At 41.4% G+C, this 24,656-nt stretch overlaps 1 protein-coding gene across 3 annotated transcripts in view; it reads left to right on the top strand.

Annotated features, from left to right (window-relative positions):
* Kiaa0232 (KIAA0232 ortholog) overlaps nt 1–24,656 on the top strand; it is a 68,469-nt gene that overhangs the window by 5,638 nt on the left and 38,175 nt on the right. For all 3 annotated transcript variants that reach the window (XM_059275771.1, XM_059275770.1, XM_059275769.1), the window contains exon 2: nt 16,285–16,781. In XM_059275771.1, coding sequence (XP_059131754.1) covers nt 16,551–16,781 — 231 coding nt within the window. In that variant the 5' untranslated portion in view covers nt 16,285–16,550. The remainder of the gene's footprint in view (nt 1–16,284; nt 16,782–24,656) is intronic.

The raw sequence follows: 24,656 nt of genomic DNA, 5'->3' as shown, positions 1-24,656 counted from the left end.
TTAAAGCTCTCTCTTCTCAAGGGGGAATTATTCCAAATTGGTTTATGTTTTACTATTCTTGAACCTGTGATGCGGGGGCCTGGCCACTTTCTGAGATGCCCTGAAGACACCTTTTGTCTTGGTTCTAATCCTTGGCTCTCTTATGATGGTCCTAATTTCTTCAGTAGTCACACTTCTTTGGCTTCAGCTTCACCGTTGCTGCTTTTCTGACCATGTTGCAAGCTTTTCAATCTGTTTTGTTTTTTTCTTACTATAAATTTTGGGAGCTGTTAGCAAAACTCATCCACAGCGGGAATGCTTAGCTACTTTGGAGTTTCTAATGGGTTACTTGTAAACTCAGCCTGTCACAGAGTTTGGAGTTTTGGGAAATGGATAAAATTTAGACATGTTTTTGTTATATTGTAACTTGTACAGTCTCTAGTCTAGTTTCCAGCAGTCTTTGCTTCCATCTGAAACCTGTCTTTATCGTTCACATTCCTAGTGGCTTCTGGTCTTCTGAGCTCCTACCAAAATTGTCCATTAAGCTCTGCTGATAGCTTTCTTGGCTTTGGTTTGTTTTTCTAAAGTTTTTCATATTCCTGCTGTAAGACTAGGTCAAAGGCTTCCAACGTACATCAGCAGCAGTCAGCAATGACCTCACTTCTCTGGGACCAGTTTTCTGTGTTCGACTTTGATCATCGTGACCAAAATATCTGACATGCACAACTTAAGTGGGGGAAAGGTTTGTGTGTGTTTGTGGTTTCAGTACCCTCATGGTGGAAGGACTTTGGGGGAGCAAAGTTCCTCACCTCCTGACAGCCAGGAAGAGAGAGGAAGAGAAGCAGAGAGGAGATGGGCGACGAGATGGACAGATAAGGTGTCCTTAAGTTCTATCAAAGTGTCCTATTCCTCCAGCTAACCCTTGCCTCTTAAGATTTCCAGCGTTTCCCAGTAAAGTGCCACTAACCTGCGGAAGACCAAGTGTTGAGCACGTGTGCCCTTGGGGAACGTTTCAGAATTCAAGCCACAGCACCTTATATCGTAGCTCAAAATTGCTGGCTACCTCATGATCGTCCAGGTCCTGTGTTTGTCCTTTCCACCCACCATGCTTGAAATCTTGAAGACTTTGCTGACATAGTCTTTGTACTTCTGTAACCTGATTTTCAGAATTAATTCTTTATTCTCATTTATTTATTTATTTATTTATTTATTTATTTATTTATTTATTTATCTATCTATCTATTTATTTATTTATTTATTATGTATACAGTATTCTGCCTGCATGTGTCCCTTTAGGCCAGAAGAGGGCACCAGATCTCATTACAGGTGGTTGTGAGCCACCATGTGGTTGCTGGCAATTGAACATTGAATTTTGTGACTCAATGCAGGGCCCAGTATATAGAAGATGTGTCAGTAAGTACAGCTTTTAGCTCATTTGAACAGGTGTAGAAAACACTAGAGCTTGGTGCCTTAGTTACTTTGGTGTTACTGTTGCCATAGTACCTGATGGAAACAACTTAAGTGATTTTGGGCTCATGGTTTCATAGGATTTTAGTCCATCTGGGGACAGCATGTGGGAACACTTTACTTCATGGTGGCAGGAGCATATGGTGGAGGCTGTTCATATCACAGCAAACCAGCAAGCAGAAAGAGAGACAGGAAATGGGCAGGGATAATGTAATCCCAGTCATTCCTCCCCAGATAACCTTCTTCCTTCAGCTAGTTCTACCTCCTGAAGTGTCTAGTCCTCAAGTAGTTAGGGACCAAACATTCAGAACTTGAGCCAGTGGGGGATATTTCCTATTCAGATTCTTACATTTGGTTTTTGGTGTTCCAAAATGCTCATGGCCATCTCTTACGCATAATGCATTTAATTCAAATTCAACTTCTTAACAGTTTTGACATTGTTCAAAGTCTGGTGCCAAGTGGTCAGCCCGAGACCATAGACACACAGGTAACATTATATGGATTGAACAGGTTGTATTTATATATTTAGGAAAAAATATAATGTATTTGTTTATATGTGTGTGTGTGTGTGTTATAAACAAAGACAAAAAAAGACTGAATTTGAGAGACAACAAGGGAGTGCCTGGGAAGGTTTGGCGGGAGGAAAGGGAAGGGGAGAAATGGTATAATTATACTGTAATTTCAAAAAATAAAAAACTTAGAAAAAAAGTCTATAAAATTCAAAGTAGTCTCTTAGCTGTCATCCATTCCATTTGTGATGGTTAATTTCCATTGTCAACTTGACTAGATTTAGAATTACTTAGGAAAGAAATGTCTGGACATATCTGTGAGAGTGTTTTCATAGAAGTGTTAACTTAGGAGGAAAGACCCATTCTGAATGCGGGTGGTGCTGTCCCACTGGTTGAGGTCTGGGGCTGGATAAAATGGAAGCAAGCTGAGCACCATCATTCATCTCTCAGTTTCCTGTCTGCAGACAATATGTGACTGGCCGCCTTATACTGCAGCCATGCTGTCCCTGCTGTGAGTTGCTGCAAGTCCTCCTTAAGATGCTTCTGTCAGAGACTTTGTCACAACAGTGAGAAAAGTACTTAACACCTTATAAAGTCAAAATGAAATCACAGACTTTTGTGTGCAATGACATACAAACATTACCATTCTAAAGGGAGGAGATGGAATAGCAAGGAAGGATGGACCAAAGCAAAAGTGAAGAAACCCAGGTTGGCAAACAGTAAGTCCTGTAGCTGCCAGGGCAGGTGATGAGCTTCAGTGGCCTGGATAGTTCTGTTCCTTTGGTCTTGCCATCCTACTCCACATGATCTCTCTACTGGTTCCATTTGGTATCTTTCTTTAGCAGATGTTCTATGTTCCTGGCATCTCCAATATCTTGGTATCTGTTATGACTTAGGCCTTCTCCCCACCCCACCTTCACAACTTTTATGCATGATCTCTCAAGGAATCTGATCTTGCTCCGAATTGCTTGGCCTTCCTAACAAATCTGGGTAGAAGCCTCTATGTATCTGTAACTGTAAGCATTATGCATACCTGCAAAACTAGTATCCATCATATAGCTTGCCTCCAGTTCAGTCAGTAACCAGGCTTATTTGGAGCACAGCTGTAGCAGGTTTTTGAGTGCTTAGATGGCTGGACCTGGGAAAACATTCCCCTAGGCAGCGCCCATCAAAGGAAGGTCTTTTATAGGAATTTATAATTGTATTCCCCTGCAACCTGTCATAGGTGAGTTTGGCCAGTTTCCCAGTATCCAATGACAGCCCTCTTGGCATCTAGTCTCTAATAACCACACACTTTTTGTCTGCAGCCTCCAACTCAATCCTATTCTGTGCAGAACTCACATTTGTTAAATCCTCTGTTCTGTTTGCTGTGAGTTGTCACTGTAAACCTGGCTAGAAGCCTCCAGCAACAACAGTACCGTAGCTTTTTTTTTTTTTTTTTTTTGCTTTTGTAACCTTTATTTTTATATTATGTGTATAAGTTTTTTTTTTTTTTTGCTTGCATGTATGTTTGTGTATCAGGTGTGAACAGTACCCAAGGTAAGCCAGAAGTAAGTGTCAGATCCCCTGGAACTGGGGGTTCCAGGCAGTTTTGAGCTGCCCTGTGGGTGCTGGGAATTGAACTAGAGACCTCTGGAAGAACAACCAGTGCTTTTAACCACTGAGCCATTTCTTCAACTTCTAGTCAATTTGTTTTAAACTCAACCTTCCACAGAAGTCTCTGGGCCCCACCAGAATCATAATATGATAGTCTTTTAGCATTCTGTAGCTTCTGTATCCCATTTCTATGAATTCTTTTTAAATTTTTCCCACAAATCTTTTCCAGAGGCTACTTGGACATATTTAGTCTCAGTAGACCCTTCTTTTGGTATCATTTTTCTGTATCCACTTTTCATTGGTTGTGACCAAATGCCCAACAGAGACAGATTACAGGAGAAAAAGGTGATTTTGGCTTATGGTTCAGTTTTTCAGGTCAGGAAGATATGGCTGGGGAGTATCAATGGAAGCATGTGGCAGAGGCTGTTCACATCATGGTGAATGACGAAGCCCATGGTGAGATAGGATGGTTACGGATAATATACCCTCAAGGAGCTAGGTCTCCTTCCCCTATGACCTAGTCCTCCAACTAGGTCCCACTTGCCAAAATTTCTAAAGCCTCTCAAAATTATGCCACCACCTGGGAGCCAAGCAATTAAAATAAGAGTCTAAGGGGATATTCCAGATTCGAATCATAGTATTAAGTGAATTGATTGATTGTTTACACTACTTTTTTTTTTTTTTTGAGACATGGTCTCTGTATGTTGCTCTGGCCCTCAACATATAGACCAGGCTGGCCTTGAACTCACAGAGATCTACCTGCCTCTGCCTCCTGAGTGCTGGGATTAAAGGTGTGCGCCACCACTGCCTGGCTTTGCTTGCACTACTTTATTATGACAGTGCTCACAGATTTAATTCTAACACATGTATATAAAGTAGAACTTACCTCTTCAGTTATACCTGCATTTCTTTATTTGCTTAGGGATGAGCTGGAGTGGGCTTTTGCACAGATTTAATATGGAATCTTAAACTATCTTGAAAATGAGGAAGTTTGTCTGTAGGTAACTTTTTTTGTATATGGCTTAGGTAGGTTAGTGGAGAATTAGAATTGTTAGACATTACCTGCTGTTTTTCACTTTAATCTTTCAAAATGTATTTGGGGTAGCTGTTGAAACCTCCAAATTTTTCCCCTGTTGCTAAGCTTTGTCCATACCATTCTGTCTCTTTTGTCTTATCAGCATCCCACCCTCCTTTGTAGTGGGAGCAGATAGGTGAGGAATTGTGTTTGAATGTTGACACTTTAAATGTTGATGATGCTATTTAAGTTTGTGTGCTTTACTGATTAAGTCTTCAAAAGTAGTTACCTGTTGGTTCTGATATTACATGGAACTCCTTCCCTGGAGTAGCATATTAGTGGTAGTTTCTTGTATTGGTTATTTTATGTTTATCTCTTTTCTTAATCATTGGAACTTGTGTATTGCTAATCTCTTAAAATCTGCTCCAAAGATTTGGGAATGATAGTATTGTCTCAACAGATGAACTTGCTGTATTGCTAGTGTCTGTGTTACAAATAAAGGCATTGGGGCAGTGAATACACAATGCTTGAGAATCTTCTCTGTGTGTGCATGTTTCTAGCCTGAGTAGTGAATGAATGAGTTCTAAGAACGTGGGATGTGTGTGTGTGTGTGTGTGGGGGGGGGGGGTTTGAGTATGGGGGTGTGGCCAAGTAAATATTTAACATGAGTCAGTTGGTTCTGTGGATGTAAAACACATGAGGGTAAATGAGTGAAAAGAACTATGCCACAGTAGTATACTTTCAGATTCTCTCTCTCTCTCTCTCTCTCTTTCTCTCTGTGTGTGTGTGTGTGTGTGTTAGTCCTATGTAATTGGGACAAAGGTGTTTAAATGAGTAGGAAGGGATTTGTTTTCCTTTCATCCTGGAGTCTATTTCTAATTCAACTGTATTTTTCCAAAGCACCTTTGGCTTTGGAGTAATAGCCAGTGCATCACTATTTCAAAATTGAGTCTGACTACAGCTTTTGGTGTGTGTGTGTGTGTGTGTTTCTTCATTTATAACCCCAGACTTGGGTTTTTCTTGCCTCATCCTCCCAAGTTGCTGTGACTACAAACATGCAACTACACCTGTCTTTATGTTTTTGTTGCATTCCTTTGCTAGGATTCTGAAGGAATGTTAGGATAAGCTTAAAGTTGAAGTTCATTTTGTTAAAGGATATTGTGTATGTATTAGTCAGTTTTTTCATTGCCTTAATCAAGTATTGAGATGGCTTGTTTACAAAGAAAAGAGATTTATTTGGCTCACCGTTTTTGGAGGTTCGTGGTTAAGATAGGTAGTCCCATTGATGAGAGTGAAGGGTACATTTCCTTATGGTGGAGAGGACTGGTAGCTCCACCTTTGCGAGGGTTCCACTGCAGTGGGTATTAATAGCTGTTAGAAAGCTTACTCTTGCACTCGGGAGGCAGAGCCAGGCGGATCTCTGTGAGTTCGAGGCCAGCCTGGGCTACCAAGTGAGTTCCAGGAAAGGCGCAAAGCTACACAGAGAAACCCTGTCTCGAAAAACCAAAAAAAAAAAAAAAAAAAAAAAAAAAAAAAAAAAAAAGAAAGCTTACTCTTTTTTTCTTTAAATAAAAGATAGCCGGGCGGTGGTGGCGCACGCCTTTAATCCCAGCACTCGGGAGGCAGAGCCAGGTGGATCTCTGTGAGTTCGAGGCCAGCCTGAACTTCCAGGAAAGGTGCAAAACTACACAGAGAAACCCTGTCTTGAAAAACCAAAAAAAAAAAAAGATTTACTATTTTATTTGAGTGTGTGCATAATGTGTGTCTGTCACACATGTGCCAGTGCCCAGCCTGTGAGCTGGGATTACAGGGGATTGTGAGCTGCCTCATGTTGGTACTGGGAACTGAACTGGAGTCCCCTGGAAGACCAGCAAGTTCTCTTAACTACTAAGTCATCTCTCCAGTCCCTAAAGCTATTCTTCATTTTATTTTATTTTATTATTTTATTTTATTTTATTTTACGTGAATGAGTGTTTTTGCCTGCATGTATGTAGGTTTAATACATTTTACAGTTCACAGCTGTAGAAGTTTTATACTTAGACACTTTGACAAGCTACAGTTTCATATTCAAAAATTATATGTATGCTATGAGCTAATATTTTACATGATAAAATGTTTTTCAGCTTTGACAGGGTAAGTTTTGTGGAGAAATATCCGTGTCTGAGAAAGCAGAAAGATAACAGGTCCCTATGGAGCAATTTCCATAATACAAGACTGGTCCAGAAAGTGTCCTGAGAGAAACATTGTGGCACCTTTGATCACCAGGAACAACCAAATGAATTAATTTGAATGACAGCTTTCAACTGTAACACTGGCCAATCAAAATTTTGCCTTCATTTACATGGCAAGAACTGCTTGGCTACCCCAATTGCAAGAAGTTAGCTCTCCAGTCTCTCACTTCCAGCCAGCAGACTGGTGGTAGGTCTGTCTGGTAGGTTCTTCTATTCCTGCCCTGCTCCTACATTGTCAATGTACAGTTGTCCTTTTCTGCTCAGGTCTGAAAGGTGAATTCTTTCACCTACATGCCAATTCTCTCCACAGGTTTCATTATGTTTTGCAGTAACAGACATTCTGAAAACCTTCTTTTGTTTGTTCTAGGTAAACTTGCTTAGGGAAAAAAAAACTGTTTCGAGACAATGTCTCACTATATAGCTCTGGCTGCCTCAGAACTCACTCTGTAGACCAAGGCTGGCCTAGAACTCACAAAGATCCACCTGTCTGTGCCTCCTGAGTGCTGGGATTAAAGGCATGTGTTGTAATTCACAGATTAGAAATCTTTAAATGCATATTTTAGAGTGAAGTTTTTTTGTTTTTTGTTTTTTGTTTTTTTGTTTTTTTTGTTTTTTTTGTTTTTTTTTGGTTTTTCGAGACAGGGTTTCTCTGTGTAGCTTTGCGCCTTTCCTGGGACTGACTTGGTAGTCCAGGCTGGCCTCGAACTCACAGAGATCCGCCTGGCTCTGCCTCCCGAGTGCTGGGATTAAAGGCGTGCACCACCACCGCCCGGCTAGAGTGAAGTTTTAATCTCTCCTAATTCAAGTTTTAATTTTATAAATTTTAGTTGTTTATTTTCAGTAATTTTCATCCATTTCATGCTTTAAAATTAAAGACAATTTTATTATTTATTATTATTGTGTGTAATGTGTATATGTGTGGGTGCATGTGCCTTGGTGTGTGTGTGTGTGTGTGTGTGTGTGTGTGTGTGTGTGTGTGTGAGGGTCAGAGGACAGTTTTGTGGAGTTCTCTCCTTCTACCTTTATATGGTTATATATTGAATTCAATATATATATATTGAACTTAGGTAGCCAGTCTTCAGCAAATACCTTTACTTGCTGAGCCATCTCACCTGCCCTAATTTGATTTTCATTCAGTATTTTTCCAACAGATCTTTTAGGATTCCATCTCACTGAACTTTGTTTTTTCTTGGGATTTTTGTTTGCTGCCTGTGATTGTCTGCATGGGCACAGTTGTCTATTTCTGTTGTGTATACCTTTCCCCTTCCCTTTGGTCCACATCGCTTAAGTTTTTAATTTTGTAAACTGTTGAATATAAGTTTGCCCCTACTAGGGAAAAGGAGCATTTTTTTTAAAGTATATAAACTGTAATTTTGTAGCCCCGCTGAAGTACTCTGCACCTACCACATCTAAGTGAACTGAGCATCTACACTGGTTATTGTAAAGTGAGAAGGTGCACAAGGTTTTCTTCTGTACATAGCTTTTCAAACCAGGGACATTAGTAGACACCCATCAAAGCTTTCACATTTGGGCGTGTTTGACAGTTGTAGGGGCGATAGAGAATTGGCCCAGATTGGATGGGGAACTCTTCACTTTTTTGGCTCCTCACACATATGACCTATGTCGATTGTACTGTTTTCAGCTGTACTTGACTCATAAAAATTTGGTTCTCGTGGGGGCAGAGCTAGGCGGATCTCTGTGAGTTTGAGGCTAGCCTGGTCTACATGGTGAGTTCCAGGCCAACTAGGCCTACATAGTGAAACACTATCTCAAAACAAAACGAAAGTAATCCTTTTATTTATTTTTTGACAATTTCATACTTATATACAATGTGTTTTGATTATATCTACCTCAACTCCCCTTTCTTCTTTTCCCAGACACCTCCTAAGACAGTCCATTCCCCTTCCCTTCTTCTCCTTTTATTTACTTTTGTATCCCCATTGAATCCAATTAGTGCTGCTTATTGGAATGCTGACTGATTGTGATGGCTTGTTCTTCTATAGCTACAGTGAGTTCATGTATGCAGTGTCCATGTCCTGCCACAGCACTTCTCATCCAGCTCTTACATTCTTCCCATTCCCTTTTATGATATTCCCTATGCCTTGAGGGAGGAGAAACTTGATAGAGCTACCCCATCTAGGGCTGAGCACTTCCATTTTATAAAGATAGTTACTAAGTTAGTATCAGGTAGTAATTTAAGAATAGTCCTGTGATATGAAAAGAATTTTAATTGCCAGTGGAGAGGCTGTGCTTCCTAGTATAGATCATCAGTTTGCTTCTGCTACTTGACTAGTAAAGATGGAGCTACTTAATCTTTATGCTCTTCCTGTTGGCATAAAAAGAATGTGGTCCCATACTAGTTTTTTTTTATTATATTATCTTAAAAATAAACTTTATTCATTTTCTAAGACTTGACACATTTCTAGAATAGGGCAGAAAACTCGGTCTAGAGAACTGTCCATTTGTGTTTAATTTTTTCAGACACATACAGGAAGCAAGTTGACAGGATCAGCTGTTAGCCCTTCTTTGCTGTTTTCAGTGCTAGTTTTAGTTTGGGTTGTAGATTCTTCATGGTTCTTCTTTTGATTATACATAGGCTTTGGAGGCTGCCCCCCCCCCAAAGAGAATGAGAAGTATCTGCTTCAAATTGTGTGCAAGGTGTATTTACAAGTGTGTAACTGTTTCATACATGGGCACACTTCATGTTTGCTAGGCAAAGAATATGCTGGGGTTGGGGGTAGCATGGAAGGCTTGTTTATAAATGTGTAACTGCTTCATGTTGTGCACTTCGTGCTTGCTGGGCAGACACTCCATGAATTTCCAGATCCAAAAAAAGTAGTTTCTGAAAGCCAGAATCTTAGGATTTCAGATATCCTTACCTTTGTTCTCTTCTGTTTCTTTTCCTTCTCTTCTTCCTTCTCCTCCATTTCCATTTATTTATATTTCAAAAGTATATTTATTTATATATGTGTATATGTTTGTATAGGCATGCATGTGGAGGTGAGAGGACAACTTGAGAGAGTCAGCTCCTTCCCTCCACTATGTGGGGCCTGGGGATTAAACTCAGGTCATCATAAGGCTTGGTGGCAAGTGCCTTTACCTACTGAGCCATCTCTCCATCCATTCATTCATCTATCTATTCTTTGTGTGAAAGTCACATAGATACCCAAGTTAAATAATTATGGGAATAAAATTGTAAGTAATAAAAGCCTTTGAACATGTGTTAACAAACAGCATGCTCTTTGTAGTGAGAAAGGACCAGTTAAAACACAGTTAGACTGGACCATGTACTGCAGAAATATCCTATGAGATGGAAGAGAGAGGCTGTGTGATTCACTGGAAAGTGGAAGTTGGCATACCCAGGAGTGAAACCCAAGCCTCCTGGAAGAGTTTGGAAAATACTGAGGGGAAAAACCTTGGGCTGTTGTCTTTGTGTTGCCAGTATTAGCACGGGACCTGGCAGTGGTAGCCCGTGATACATGTGGGGTGGTAAACGGTGAGTTAGAATCCTGGGTGACAGTCTTAAACTCATACTAGTAAAACAGTGTAACCAGAGGGGTTTTCTCCACAATGCTGCTATGTTGTTATTTCCTAAACCTCTCTTTTCAGAGTTTATTTTCCGTATTTGGACTTAGGAAATCATTAGTTCAACACAGTTTTGATCACCTGCTAAGGTGTAAGCATTCTTCTAAGTAGGACATGGAGTGTGTCACAGTTTCTGCTGAAAGCCTTGCAGCCTTGTTTGTGATGAAACCTACACCAGAAGCCCGAAGTAGTCTGAAAGGATGTCATAGGCTCAGTGTGCTAAAGATGTAATTGCCTGTGTGCTGGCAGAGATGATGGTCTGGAGGAGTAATGGAGGCAGGAGGCTAGACTCCCGCTGCTGGTGGCAGTAGCATTTCAACAGTACTCATACTGTTTGAAACCTTTCTAAGAATAATTATCTTTTCTCTTTTATGAATCACTTTTCTTTTACAGTTTTAATTCATTTGTGCGACTAAAACTTCCCCTATCTAACTAGAGTGCTAATTTTAAAAATAATTTATTTATTTTTATTTTATGAGCATTGACTGGTGTATGTCTGTGTGAGGGTGTAGGGTCTCCTGGAAGTAGAGTTACAGGCAGCTGTAAACTGCTATGTGAGTGCTGGGAATTGAGTCCTGGGTCCTCTAGAAGAGCAGCCAGTGCTCTTAACCTCTGAGCCATCTCTGTAACTCCTAGAGTGCTACTTTTAAACAGTGTTAAATGTTTTCTACTAATATCCTCTTATTTTGCCCCTTGAAGTCCTTGTGGCTGGTGATGCCAGTTCCTATTAAAGTGAGGCCACTTTGACTAACTATGCTTTAACTGCTTTAATTAACGAACGATAAGTAGCTCTCATCCAAGAAGCAGCTTTCAGAGCATCAGGGCATACTTTGGCACAGAACTTGATTTTTTCAGTCCCTGGATTAGTTTGGTTCCAGGTGGTGACTATTTTGTTACCTGTGTGCCAGGTGGATCACACTTGGTGATGATGGCCTTGTGTATCCCTGCCAAAGCTAGATGAACATGTGGCATTAGGGGTTGTGCCTCTGCAGCATTGTGTACCTATTTCTTTTTCTTTCTTTCTTTTTTTTGGTTTTTTGAGACAGGGTTTCTCTGTGTAGCTTTGGAGCCTATCCTAAACTCACTGTGTAGACCAAGCTGGCCTTGAACTCACAGAAATCCGCCTGCCTTTGTCTCCCAAGTGCTGGGATTAAAGGCGTGCACCACCACACCCGGCCTATTTTGTATCTATTTTAATTGAACCCTTTTTCCTGGTTGGTTACCCTGGTCATCTGACTTCTTTACATTGTCAGTGAGCTTCATTTGCTCTTGCTGTCCCATACAGTCTGACCTTGTCGTTGAACCATCCACAAATACACTGAGCTGTAGTGTAATTTGACCTGTTGGAATTTAGTCCTGTGAAGCATGATGTCTGTTGTCTTCATGGAAGAGGGGCTTGTAAACTGTTGAAAAGGTAGTAAGTCTTTAGCTCAGCATCGTCATTTGCAGGAATGAGTCAGAGTCAGTGTCCAGTAAAACTTCTAGGCAGTGTGAATGTCCCGGATTCTCACAGTAATCATGAGATGGATGTAGTATTTGGGCCTTGAAGTGTGGCTTAGTGTGACAGACTGACCGACCTTTTTGTTGTTTTTGACTGTCTCAGTCCAGGCTGGCCTCAAACTCTAGATTCTCCTACCTAGCCTCTAGGACACTACATTTCTAATATATTCTACCATACTCAGCCCAAGAAACTATTTTAACCTGGATAGTGCAGTGGCACTCTAGAGCTGTATGGTATGATGGTGCTGCTGGGAAGGAGGCAAAACATTTGCATGCTGTGTTTAATATGTGATAAAATGATACGTTAAGCTTTCAGGTGCTCACATTGTGTGTTCTTAGTTAAGAAACTCTTTTTTAATACTTACAAAAAGTATATAAGGTAAAGGAGCAGGAAGAAGTACTATGGTGCTAGTAGGCATCTCCCAAAGCAAGTGTACTGTCACAGTAGCCAGGGTCCCAAAGCTGTCTCCTTCTTGCTGCTCCGTGAATGGCTACACTGGAACACAAGAGAGTCTAGGAACAGTTCAGTTGTTTGTATTAGCATGCCATAAACATACTGTGGGCTGGGAGGTGAGTGTTTGCCGTGCAAACAGGAGAACTTTTCAAGACAGGGTTTCTCTGTGTAACAGCCCAGGCTGGCTGTGAACTCACAGAGATCCACCTGCCTCTCTCTCCTGAGTGTTGGGGCTAAAGGCGTGTGCCACCACCATGCTCAGCAAGATATTTAATTTTTAGATATTAAAAAATATCTAAAAGTTTTTATTACATGTTTGTGTGTGTGTGTGTGTGTGTGTGTGTGTGTGTGTGTGTGTGTGTGAGTGTGCCACAATGCATGTGGAGGTCCGAGACAACTTGTAGGAGTCAATTCTCTTCATTTACCATGTGAGTTTCAGGTGTGGAATTTAGATCTGGCTTGGATGGCAAGTGCCTTTACCTGCTTAGCCATCAGCTGGCCCTAAAGATATTTAATGAGACAGATGTAGCTGGCATTTGTGGCTGTTGTTTCTTTAAGTGGATTCACATTTTGGCTGGAATAATTTTACTTCTGCCTAAAGGACTTTTCATATTTCCTGTAGGGCAGGTTTGTTGGGAATAAGTTCCTTCCGTTTTCACATGTCTGAAAAAGTCTATTTCACCTTGGCTGTGAAAGATAGCTCTGTAAGTATGGAGTACTAGGTTGATGGGTGCTTTGGTGTTTTAAGTCTTGCCCCATTACCTGCTCACTTACACTGTTTCCTACCAGAACAGGATGCTATGTACCTTTGCACACTTAATGTTTCTGTTTCACTCTGGCTGCTTTAGGATTTTTCTGTTGGTTACAGATGTATTTTATTGTGCTGAGTCATTCTCTTCATGTTTCATGTGCTTGGAGTTGCTTGAATGTCTTGCTCATTTAATTTCTATCAATTTTGAAATTTAACTATTCAAATACATAGGTGTGTGTGTATTTGTGTGTGTGTGTGTGTGCATGTACATGTAAGTTTTTAGTCTATGTAAGTGAATTTATTTTTCTTCTCATTTTTGTCTCCTATTTTTGAATAGTTGTCAGACATTGTAAATTTTATCTTCTTAGGTCCTGGTGTTTTTGAATTCCTAGAAATATCCTTGGGCTTTGTTTGAAACCACAGTAAAGTTAACTGAAAGCAGTTTGGTTCTTTTGGGGTCTGTTAAGATTTGTTTGGGGACAGACATGGTTGCTGGTGCCAGATTAGGAGATGGAGACTGGAAGATCAGTTAAAGGCCAGGCCATCCTGATCTACATGAGATCCTGTTTCAAGACATGACCCCTGCCCCTCCGGAAAAACAAAAAACAAAAACAAAAACAAAAAACAGCAAAAGATTTGTTAGTCAGGACCAGATCAGTATTTAGACCATGGCTAATTCTTCCCAAATACAAAGACCAGACTTGCTGAGTTTGTGAGTTTCCTGGCCTGGCTGGAGGTACTGCTTGCTGCTGCTGAGGATCAGGTACTGACTCATCATCCTTTACAGGGATTCATCCTGTGCTGTGGGGGCCTCTGTGTCCATCAGAGCTGACAGAGTAACTATCTGCATGTGCCAAGAAGGAAATACCATTCAGCATGACTCAGTAGCCAGTGTTGGTTCAAACTAGATATCTAGAGTATGACACTGGACAGGTTATTGTAGGCATATTTAAAGTACAGTACAGTTTGGAGAAAAGGATCTGATGTGGTCTCAGTCATACAGATACCATAGAGGTCATTTAGACCATTAGCCACCCCCAGTCCTGGTTGTGGGAGCTTGAGGAGTCAGGTATGTCCTGGCCCTACAGATAGCACAGGGGTTACCAAGACAGGGGGCAGAGGGGGAAGTGTCAAAGGACCCTTCTTCCACAGGGGTCACATATCAGATGTTATGATTCATAATGGTAGCAAAATTACAGTTATGAAGTAGCAGAGAAATAATTTTATGATTGGGGGTTCACAGCTTTAGAATGGTTGAAAACCGCTGACCTAGGCTGTTAGCCACCTCCATTTCATCGACAAACAGGTTATATATTTTTCCCTTTGAAAAGACAACCCTGTGTGTTTAACATTCCTGGTTTCTCTAATGCTTATCTGTGAGCAGAAGGACCTCTGTGCTCCCAGAGCTCTTCTCGGATAGTTCCTTACTTAGGCACACCCATGGATACTCTGCTAAATACTCCAGGACAGACTTCTTTGTGCAGACCTTTCTCCAACTCTCTGTGAGTTCAAGCTGCCTGGATTCTCTCACTCTCCTTCAGCTGTTTCAAGTCCCTTCAGTCTTGGCTGGTTTTCACTGAGTAACTTGTCAGCTTGCTTCAAGTGGGCTAGGGTTGAATGTGTTTATTGGTGATCTGTCTGATATCTTGCCTGGGAACCAAACATTTATTAAATGATTTATGGAAAATGTTTTAATTTTGAGAGACAGCTGGAAAATATCAGCTGATGAAAAGTGTAGAAGATCTTCGCTTTAACTTCATTACCTTTCATAGTTTAATAAAGGCAGTATATTAGTGAGGATTTTTGAAAGTAGCAAAACAGTAACACATATTGGTCTAATGGCTTAGTTGTAGAATGGATTTAGAATTGTTTTCTATATATTTATTGTATAAATTTTATTGACACCTGGGAAACTCAGGCATACGTCATTGTAAGGAATGTCCACCTTTCACTGAAAATCCTGCTCTTAGTCATGCTTGGTGGCTGAAGTTCATGAACATACAAGGCTCATCAATGCTGCTTCCCCTGTTTTCATTTCCTAGCAGGCTTCATAGCTAGACTCTGCATTAAAAAGCCCAAACCCAAAAGATGAACAAAGAAACCCATTACTGGACATATTGAAAGTGTGTTTAGGGGAATGGTATTAAGAAAGAATGTCACTGAGTCAGAAGTCCAGCTAGGAGAGGCCACAGCAGGTCTAGCAGCATAGCCTGTGGTTGTAAGACAGGTCTGCTTCACCTCCAGTTTTATGAATCCCTGATTACCATCCTCAGTTTTAGCCATACTAAATACATAATAATGACCTGTGAATTTAAATTTAAAGATTTTTTTTTTTTTTTTTTTGGTTTTTCGAGACAGGGTTTCTCTGTGTAGCTTTGCGCCTTTCCTGGATCTCGCTCTGTAGACCAGGCTGGCCTCGAACTCACAAAGATCCGCCTGCCTCTGCCTCCCGAGTGCTGGGATTAAAGGCGTGCGCCACCACCGCCCGGCAAGATTTTTTTTTTTACCAACGTTTTGATGACACTGTTTAACTGTTGTTTCCATTGTATTTAAGTGGGGACTAGTGATTTGCTGTAAACATTTTACTAGTCCAGTCTCTTGAGATAAGAATTGATCATTAATGTCATTGGGCACAAGCAGAGATCACCCTTGTTTTCATTCCAGATGATACCAAATTTTTAAATTTACAGTGTTACTCAGTTTAAAATGCCAAATACTCTTGCATTGTTCCAAGTTACCATATACTTTTTTTTTTTTTTTTTGGTTTTTCGAGACAGGGTTTCTCTGTGTAGCTTTGCGCCTTTCCTGGAACTCACTTTGTAGGCCAGTCTGGCCTTGAACTCACAGAGATTCGCCTGCCTCTGCCTCCCAAGTGCTGGGATTAAAGGCGTGCGCCACCACCGCCCGGCGAGCACCATATACATTTTAAAAGGAAGAACACCTTCTTTTTAAAAATCATCCTCACTGAGTAGTGGTGGCTCACACCAGTAATCCCAGCACTTGGGAGGCAGAGGCCAGGGGATCTGTGAGTTGAGGCCAGCCTGGTCTACAGAGTGAGTTTCAGGACAGCCAGGACTACATAGAGAAACCCTGTCTAGAAAAACCTAAATAAATAAATAATAAATATATAAAGATAAAAGTCATCTCACAGCTTTGTGTCTATATGTGACTCATTCCTTTCTTTTTCATTTCTGTAGGTTCTGCCAGAGACTGACATTTGGCCTCAATGTGAAATGAAAGTTGAAAATTGCATCTCCATGTGTGTTGCTATCATGGTGTTGATTCACTGGTCATGCCTGAAGAGGGAAATTGTGTTGTAGAGAGCTGACTGCTGTGCGGTCACTGCCTATCCTCCATGTCCAGCTCCTCTCCTTTCTGCTGGAGTGAAATCCTCTCCGGATACCAACAGAACGTCCACTGTAGAAAATGCTTTGTGTTTTAAGAATGTCAGCAACCTAAGTTCATGCACCCTGTCTGTACCGTTGTTGTGGATGGTTTGCCATCTGAAAGCGCCTCAAGTTCTTATCCAGGCTTTGTGTCTGTTTCTGACATGTCTCTGCTTCATGCATTGGGCCCAGTGCAAACCTGGCTGGGACAAGAGCTCGAGAAATGTGGCATTGATGCCATGATTTATTCGCGGTATATCCTCAGTCTTCTTCTGCATGACAGCTATGACTACGACCTTCAGGAACAGGTATTGATGTGTGTTAAGTGCTTTGTGACATTTGATGGCTGTGTCTATGTCTAGTTACATTCTATTTTTGTGGTAAAATACTGCAACAGAAGTTTAAGGGAGAAAGTTTATTTGGCTCAGAAATCCAGATTATGGTTCATAATGGTAGGGTAGTCACAGTTGCAGGAGCTAAAGAGAACTGGTCTCATTATATCTAGTGAAGACCAGAGTGCAGTGAATACATGCATGCTTGTGCTCTGCTTGCCCTCCATTCTATACAGTCCAGGATACTCTGCTCTGGGAATGATGCCACCCATAATTAAGATGACTCTTCCCACATCAACTCAATCATGACAATTTCTCACACATTCTCAGAGGTGCCTTAATCTAGACAGTCCCTCACAGGTGTGCCTCTAGGCCTGCCTCTTAGGTATCAAGTACTAACGTTATATTTGTATATACTTTTATTAATTTCTGAGGTGGAGGGGCACATGTACCACAGCATTCATGTGGAGATCAGATGGCAACTTGTAGGAGTTGATTCTCGTTCTACCTTGAAGGTTCCAGACATTGAACTCAGGTTGTCAGGTTTAACAGCAGGCACGTTTACCTGCTGAACCATCTCACCAACTCTGTATGTGTACATTCTTTTTTTTTTTTTTTTTTTTTGATTTTTTGAGACACGGTTTCTCTGTGTGTTTTTGGTGCCTGTCCTGGAACTTGCTCTGTAGAGCAGGCTGGCCTCGAACTCACAGAGATCTGCCTGGCTCTGCCTCCTCAGTGCTGGGATTAAAAGCATGCACCAGCACAGCTCGGTGTATGTGTACATTCTTAAGAATTAAATTTTTTTTTTATTTTATGTGTGTAAGTGTTTTGCTTTTGTGGATGGATGTACACCATGTGTGTGCCCAGTGCCTATGGAGGTAAAAAACTTAGATCCCCAGTTGTAAGCCACCATGTGGATACTGGGAACCAAACCTGGATTCTTGCCAAGAACAGCAAGTGCTCTTAACTGCTGAGCCATCTCTCCAGTCCCATAGGTGTACATTCTTAAACTTCAAGTACTCCAAGTCAGAAATAATCATTGTGTAGTATGAGGAATTTTTGAAAACTCCTATCAGTAACAAGATTGTAGTAGAATATCACTGTCTGGTGCAGTTGTTAGCTTCATAGACTTTCCTTGTTGCTTACATTCTGACATGGACTTTGTGTCTCATCTGCATTGGGAATACATTTATGACCTGCCACCTTTGGACACCACTACCCTGAATGTTGGTTTCTACTGTTAGGAAAGTTAGTCACATGTCTATTCTATTTCTGTTCCAAGATAAATACTGTATATATCTGAAAGAATGATATTAATCACAGTGCACAAGACAAATCAGTATCCTTAAAAGTCCTGTCAAGCTTGTAACTTTATCAGATGTCACTGTGTGTCACTTTTAAGTCTGTCATCACACATTTTATTTGATGTGGGTGTGAGGTTAAAGTCAGAAAGCAGTCAAATGTTGATTCTCAAAAAAAAAAAAAAAAAAAAAAAAAAAATGAGTCCCCCAATCCAGTCTTACTCTCCAAGAATGGCTGCCAGTCTCCTTCAGAAGGATGGTCTTCCCAAGCACACAAATGGGCTCTAGATAACCCTGTATGTAAACTTTACATACAATCTTGTAGTTTTTTAAAAATTCTTATCCCAAAGAAAGTGGTATTTTGTGAGTAATTTTATTTTAAATCATCGTTACTAACATAGATAGCAGGAACAGATTTTTATTGACAAGAATTTGGCTTTGCCCTTCCAAACCTACAAGAGGGGGAAAAAAAAAAAAGCCCTAGAGTCCAATAAATAACATAGAATTTCTCTGAAGCTCCTAATATTTCCATACATTACTTGCCTAGAGCCTGTTTTCTTGTAGCTGGTGTTGGCATCCTTGGGCTGGGTACATCTGTACCTTTCTGGCTTCTAGGTTGCTTGCTGCCCTGGCTGGGAACTAGGTCAAATAAAGTTTGTCTTGTGATTTTTTGTTTGTTTTATTTTTATCTTTTGTTTTACTTTGAATCTGAACTGATGTTCCTGATCCAGTCTTCTGAGTGTTGGGGACACATAAGCAAACATATCCAGCTCAAGTAAGGTTCTGAAGGGATTGAAAACCTCACAATCACCAGGCAGTGGTAGTGGCCGCCTTCAATCCTACACTTGGGAGGCAAAGACAGGTGGATTTCTGTGAGTTCAAGGCCATCCTGGTCTACAAAGCAAGTTCCAGGACACAGAGAAACCCTGTCTCAAAAAACCAAAAAAAGAAACGAAAAGAAAAAAAAAAGCTCATAATTAGCAGATGTATTATTTTGGGATCAGCCTTTTAATTTATCGCTGTCTTTCTAGAAAATGTAAAATAGACTCTTGAGAGGCACGTAAGATGTTCTCTCTGCAAATACGGAAGAATGGTCTTTACAGAAATGAGGCAGTTTCTCATAGCTACTTCAATTCATGGGGGATGGGTTGTTTTCAGTAAGACTTTAACTTCTCATTTCTTAGAGTTGTTTATTAGGAGTCTCAATCTAGAAGATTTAATCAACAGCAATATATTTCCTAAGGCAAGGTATTTATGTACCAAGTGCTATGTGATGTACAGAGTAAAGTGTAGATGTAGTCAAAGAAGAGTGTATATACACATGATTCTGGCAGACGTGGTCAAGTGTTCTCTGGTTTCTTACTCATTGCAACAAGTTGGGATCAGGGATCAGAGAAACAGTGAGTGTCCACCCAAATTTGATCCTCCTTCTAGGTTCTGGTTTATTGCTTATAGACACAACAGATAAAAGCTGGGGAAAGTACACTATGTCTAGAGTTATGAGGAAGATCTATGTGCAAATAGACAGCCCTAAAGTACTATTGGGGGGGGGCATTGTATGTCTGCATGTTCAAATGTATATGAGTACAAACAGAGGCTTGTGACATCAGATTATCTTCCTCAACTACTCTCCACTTTATTTATTGTGACAGTGCTATTGAACCTGGATTATGCCAATTCCAGCTAATCTGGTGAGCTTGGCTCTGGGATTCTCTGTGTCTGTCTCCCAAGTGCTAAGATTATAGTTGGCTGCCATGCCTGGCCAGCTTCTTACATAGGTTGTGGGAATGGAATCCAAGCTCTGGTCCTCACACTTGTACAGCAAGTGCTTTGTCCATCGAGCATCTCTCCAGTCACCAATAATACTTTTCTACTTAGCCCTGGTAAGGCAAAGGATACCTTGGCTTGTGTGTGTGTGTGGGGGGGGGGGGGGGTGAAGGTCAAATAAAAAAATGTCTTGTTTTTGTTAAATTTATTTTCATCGTGTTTTATTTATGTGTATGGAGACACGTTTGTGCAGGTGCCCTTGGAGACATTTTAGATTCCCCTGAGCTAGAGATACAGGCAGTTTGTGAGCCACACAATGTAGGTGATGGGAACCAAATTGGGATCCTCTTTGAGAGCAGCCAGTGCTCTTAACCCCTATCCTGCAGTTGTCAACCACCTGTGAAGGTGACAGAAACAAGTGTGTATTTCAAATTAAAACTATCCATGAGGCTGGAGAGATGGGTCAGTGGTTAAGAGCACCCCTTGCTCTTCCAGAGGACCCAGGTTCAATTCCCAGCACCCACATGAGTTTACAACTGTCTGTAACTCCAGTTCTAGGGGATCTGACACCTTCACACCAATGCATGTAAAATAAATTATTTTAAAAAGTCAAAACTAACCATCAGGTGTAGAATTACTTTGTAGGAGCATGTAATGTTAATGGAAAATGTTAAAAAAGGAGAAATGTTTGTGAGGAATCTGCAAGTGAGAACAGCATCAGTACTAATGCTGATGGCATGAGCTTGGGTCCATATTCTGCCCAGGACACCAGAAGGACTTATTTTGCTTTTTGAGATGTGGTTTTATGTATCCTAGGCTGACCTTGAGCTCACTATACCAAGGATGACCTTGAACTTCTGGTTCTCCTGTTTCTGCCTTACAAGTCCTAGGATTACAATTGTGCACCACCATGCCCAGTTTGGGTTATGCTAGTAATTGAACCCAGGATTTCCTGCATGTTAGGCAAATACTCAGCCAACTGAATCACATGTAGCTCCTTTGTTTACATTTAAAAAAATTATTTTTAATCGTGTGTGTGTGTGTGTGTGTGTGTGTGTGTGTGTGTGTGTGTGTTTGCATCATGAGTATGGATGCCTGAAGAGGTTAGAGACATCAGATCCTCTGGAATTGGAGTTATATGTGGTTGTGAGCCACCTGATGTGGGTGCTAGGAATAGAACCCATGTCCTTTGGAAGAGCAGTAATGGGCTTTTAATCTCATTGAACCATTTCTCCAGCCTGTTTACATTTTTTTGAATGTGTTAAAATATTTTTGTGCTGGGCGGTGGTGACTCACGCCTTTGATCCCAGCACTCCTTTAATCCCAGCACGCCTTTAATCCCAGTAAGCCTTTAATCCCAGCACTGGGAGGCAGAGCCAGGTCGATCTCTGTGAGTTCAAGGCCAGCCTGGTCTACAGAGCGAGATCCAGGACAGGCTCCAAAACTACACAGAGAAACCCCGTCTCAAAAAACAAAACAAAACAAAATTGTGGAAAAAATAAATCTTTGATGATAAATACTGCATTTTTAAGATTCAATTTCTATTTTCTACTTAGATGTTATAGCATAATACATGCCTAACACAGTATTGGGCACAGAGACAACTAAGGATGGGTCCCTAAAAGGCATTTGACAGTTTGCATAGCAACAAAACACTGGGTTAGGCAGAGTTTGGAGACAGGGACACCAGGGGCCCATGCATGGGCTGGGGAATGTTATAAGTGATGGAGCTGTGAGCTGAGAGCAAGCAAGGTTAGATTCGGAAGAACCTGCTGTGCTGTGGATTTGTAGTTTAATAATAAAGACAAGAAACCAGCATGCTGTCAGCCAGCAGTGCAGAGCTACATGGTAGTGGGGATGCAAACTTCAGGCTACTGAAGTCAGGGAGCCACTGAGGAGGCACCCACCGATAGGGGAAGATGTAGAGGGTAGAAGCCGGTCTAGCTGCCGTGAAAACCCATTTGTTTGTTTGGAGTTTCCTGTTTCTGCTAGCTGCAGGTATTAGTTCTAAGCAGTGGGTTAGTGGATTATCTAGAAAAGGTTAGTGGATTATCTTAGATTCTGCCATAGTTTCCATTCATAAATGCCCAAAAGTCCAGCCTGAACTGGCTTGAGGGGAGGTCACCCAGCTGCACGTCCAGAAGTAGGGCTGGCCCTTGCTTGGTTTGATTCCAAGCTTCGATGTTCCTGGGCCTTCTCTGCTTCTTTGGCTGCCTCCTCCTTTCAACTTGGGTTGTTTTTGTTTGTTTGGTTTGTTTTTTTGAGACAGGGTTTCTCTGTGTAGTTTTGGTGCCTGTCCTGGATCTCACTCTTTAGACCAGGCTGGCCTCGAACTCACAGAGATCCACCTGGCTCACCCTCCCAAGTGCTGGGATTAAAGGTGTGCGCCACCGCCACCCAGCTCAACTTGGTTTTGACCTAGCTCCTTGTAGGAGCAGAGGGTTCCTCTCTTGAGCAGATCCTTGAAGGCAAGCCCTGCTACTTTGCTTTCAGCCACTGAGGGCCTGAAGTGGGGCAAAGGTGTGAAGAAGCAGGAACTATTTCAAGAATGGGGGTCAATGGGATGTGTTTTTGAGGGTATATCTTGTCCCTGGCTGCTGCTCCATTGCCCTTATTCTTCTTCCTATTCTGCTTCCCAGAGTAGGAGGTAAGAAGCTTCCCATTGCTATGCTCTTCTACCATGTTTTCTACCTTGACACATAGTGTAAAAACAGTGAAACCAGTTGGGCAGTGGTGGCACACAACTTTAATCCCAGCACTAAGGCAGAACTGAGTTTGAGGTCAGCCTGGCTTACAGAGCGAGTTCCAGGACAGCCAGGGCCACACACAGAAACGCTGTCTTAAAAGACAAACAAACAAAACAATGAAACCAGCACACCATGCTCTGAAATCTCTTAAACTGTGAGCCAAAATAATCTTTCACCCTTTCAGGTTTTTCCTCAGGGGTGTGTGTGTGTGTGTGTGTGTGTGTGTGTGTGTGTGCGCGCGCGCGCGCGCGCGCACATTTAATTTGTCGTGACAACAGAAAACTCACTGATGCGTACTTGTTATCTTTTTATCATCTATGCTCCACTAAAAGTCGACTGGTTGGCACTGAATAAGATCAAGTATGTTTTTTCAAAGCCCTAATCTGGAAGGCAGAACACAATTATCAAGTATCAAAAGCAGATGAGGCAGAAGAGCTCCCCAGGCAACCGTTTATTTATTAGCAGCTGCTTTTCTAGGCACCCTGGTGAGGTGACATAAGGTTAGGGCTTTGATTGACTTCTTCATGCTGTCTTCTATCAAAAAGGAGATTGGGACCTGGAGGAAGAAAAAGAACATGGTATTCTAAAATACAGCTGGTATCACTGCTCTCTGCTGCTAAGCACCCACCCCTGCCTCCCACATCTTGTTAACAACCTCCTGAAGAACAGAAGCCCAGTGAGTCTGAATGAGGCTACGTTCCCCTCTCCCCAGCTCATACACTACACCCACTTCAGGCCTTTGGTGGCTGAAAGCAAAGTGGCAGGGCTCGCCTTCAAGGATCTGCTCAAGAGAGGCCTGAGACCATTCAGAAACGAACACTCCATGGTTCTGCATGGTATGTGAGAACTTGATGCCCAGTGTCACTCCCCTCTACCCCTACGAGGAGCTAGGTCAAAACCAAGTTGAAAGAGGAGGCAGCCAGAGAAGCAGAGGAGAAGGCCCAGGGACATCGAAGCTTGGAATCAAACCAAGCAAGGGCCAGCCCTACTTCTGGACGTGCAGCTGGGTGACTTCCCCTCAAGCCAGTTCAGCATGAACTCAGTAGTGGGGGACATTTATATTCAGTACAAAATACAAGTGTTTTGTGTCTTTTTATACTATACTGTTTTAAAAATCTGATGATTAGTTCAGTGATTTTAATAAAATGTTGGTTAATACTTATAATACATACTATACAAAACAGAAAAGTACAGAGTGGGAGAGCTCTTGAAATAAGTGGAAAGAATAGAATGCAAAAGGTATATATGATGTGCTATATTTTTTATGTAGCTTTTGTTAAAGGTTTTATATTTCCCAGTGAGTTGAACCTAAAACTCAGAGGGTAAATAGCTCTGTGTGCCTATAATGCAGTGAAATTTTTGGCAGATATTCAGGTCATAACTCATACTAAATTGCTTCATGTGCTTCTACAGCACACCAATGTAGTAACAGGCAGCCATCAAGAAAAGATTCAAGCCGGTCAGTGGTGGCGCACGCCCTTAATCCCAGCACTCGGGAGGCAGAGGCAGCCAGATCTCTGTGAATTCAAGGCCAGCCTGGTCTACAGAGTGAGTTCCAGGAAAGGCGCAAAACTACACAGAGAAACCTTGTCTCGAAAAACCAAAAAAAATTAAAAAAAAAAAAAAAAAAGAAAAGAAAAGAAAAGATTCAGTTTTGTAAATCTGGCTTTCTGGTTAATGCCAATTTTATAGTATCTGTGTGAGGACATTATCAAAGATAAAATACATAAAGTCTTTCTATGAGTGACCATTAACATACAGTTAAGAAGAAAAACCATCCAGACTGGAAAGAAGTAAAACTACCTCTAGTCAGATCTGACATAATCTTATTGAAAAGAGATGCCTGTTAAAGGATGAATATCCATATTGAGGGGAGGACAATAGTTGGTGCTAGAGATACATTTCAGTAGTAGAGCATTTGCCTAGTTTGTGGAGGTCCTGGGTTCATCCTCAGTACTATAAAAACAACAAGAAAACGGAGAGGAAGAAGTGTAGCGGGGGAGGGTGCCCTAAAGGAATGAAGACAGTTCCATGTA

Source organism: Peromyscus eremicus, chromosome 10 (genome assembly GCF_949786415.1).
Source record: "Peromyscus eremicus chromosome 10, PerEre_H2_v1, whole genome shotgun sequence".
NCBI lineage: Eukaryota > Metazoa > Chordata > Mammalia > Rodentia > Cricetidae > Peromyscus > Peromyscus eremicus.
The sequence above is the reverse complement of the archived record's forward strand: the minus strand, read 5'-3'. Positions and strand labels throughout refer to the sequence as shown.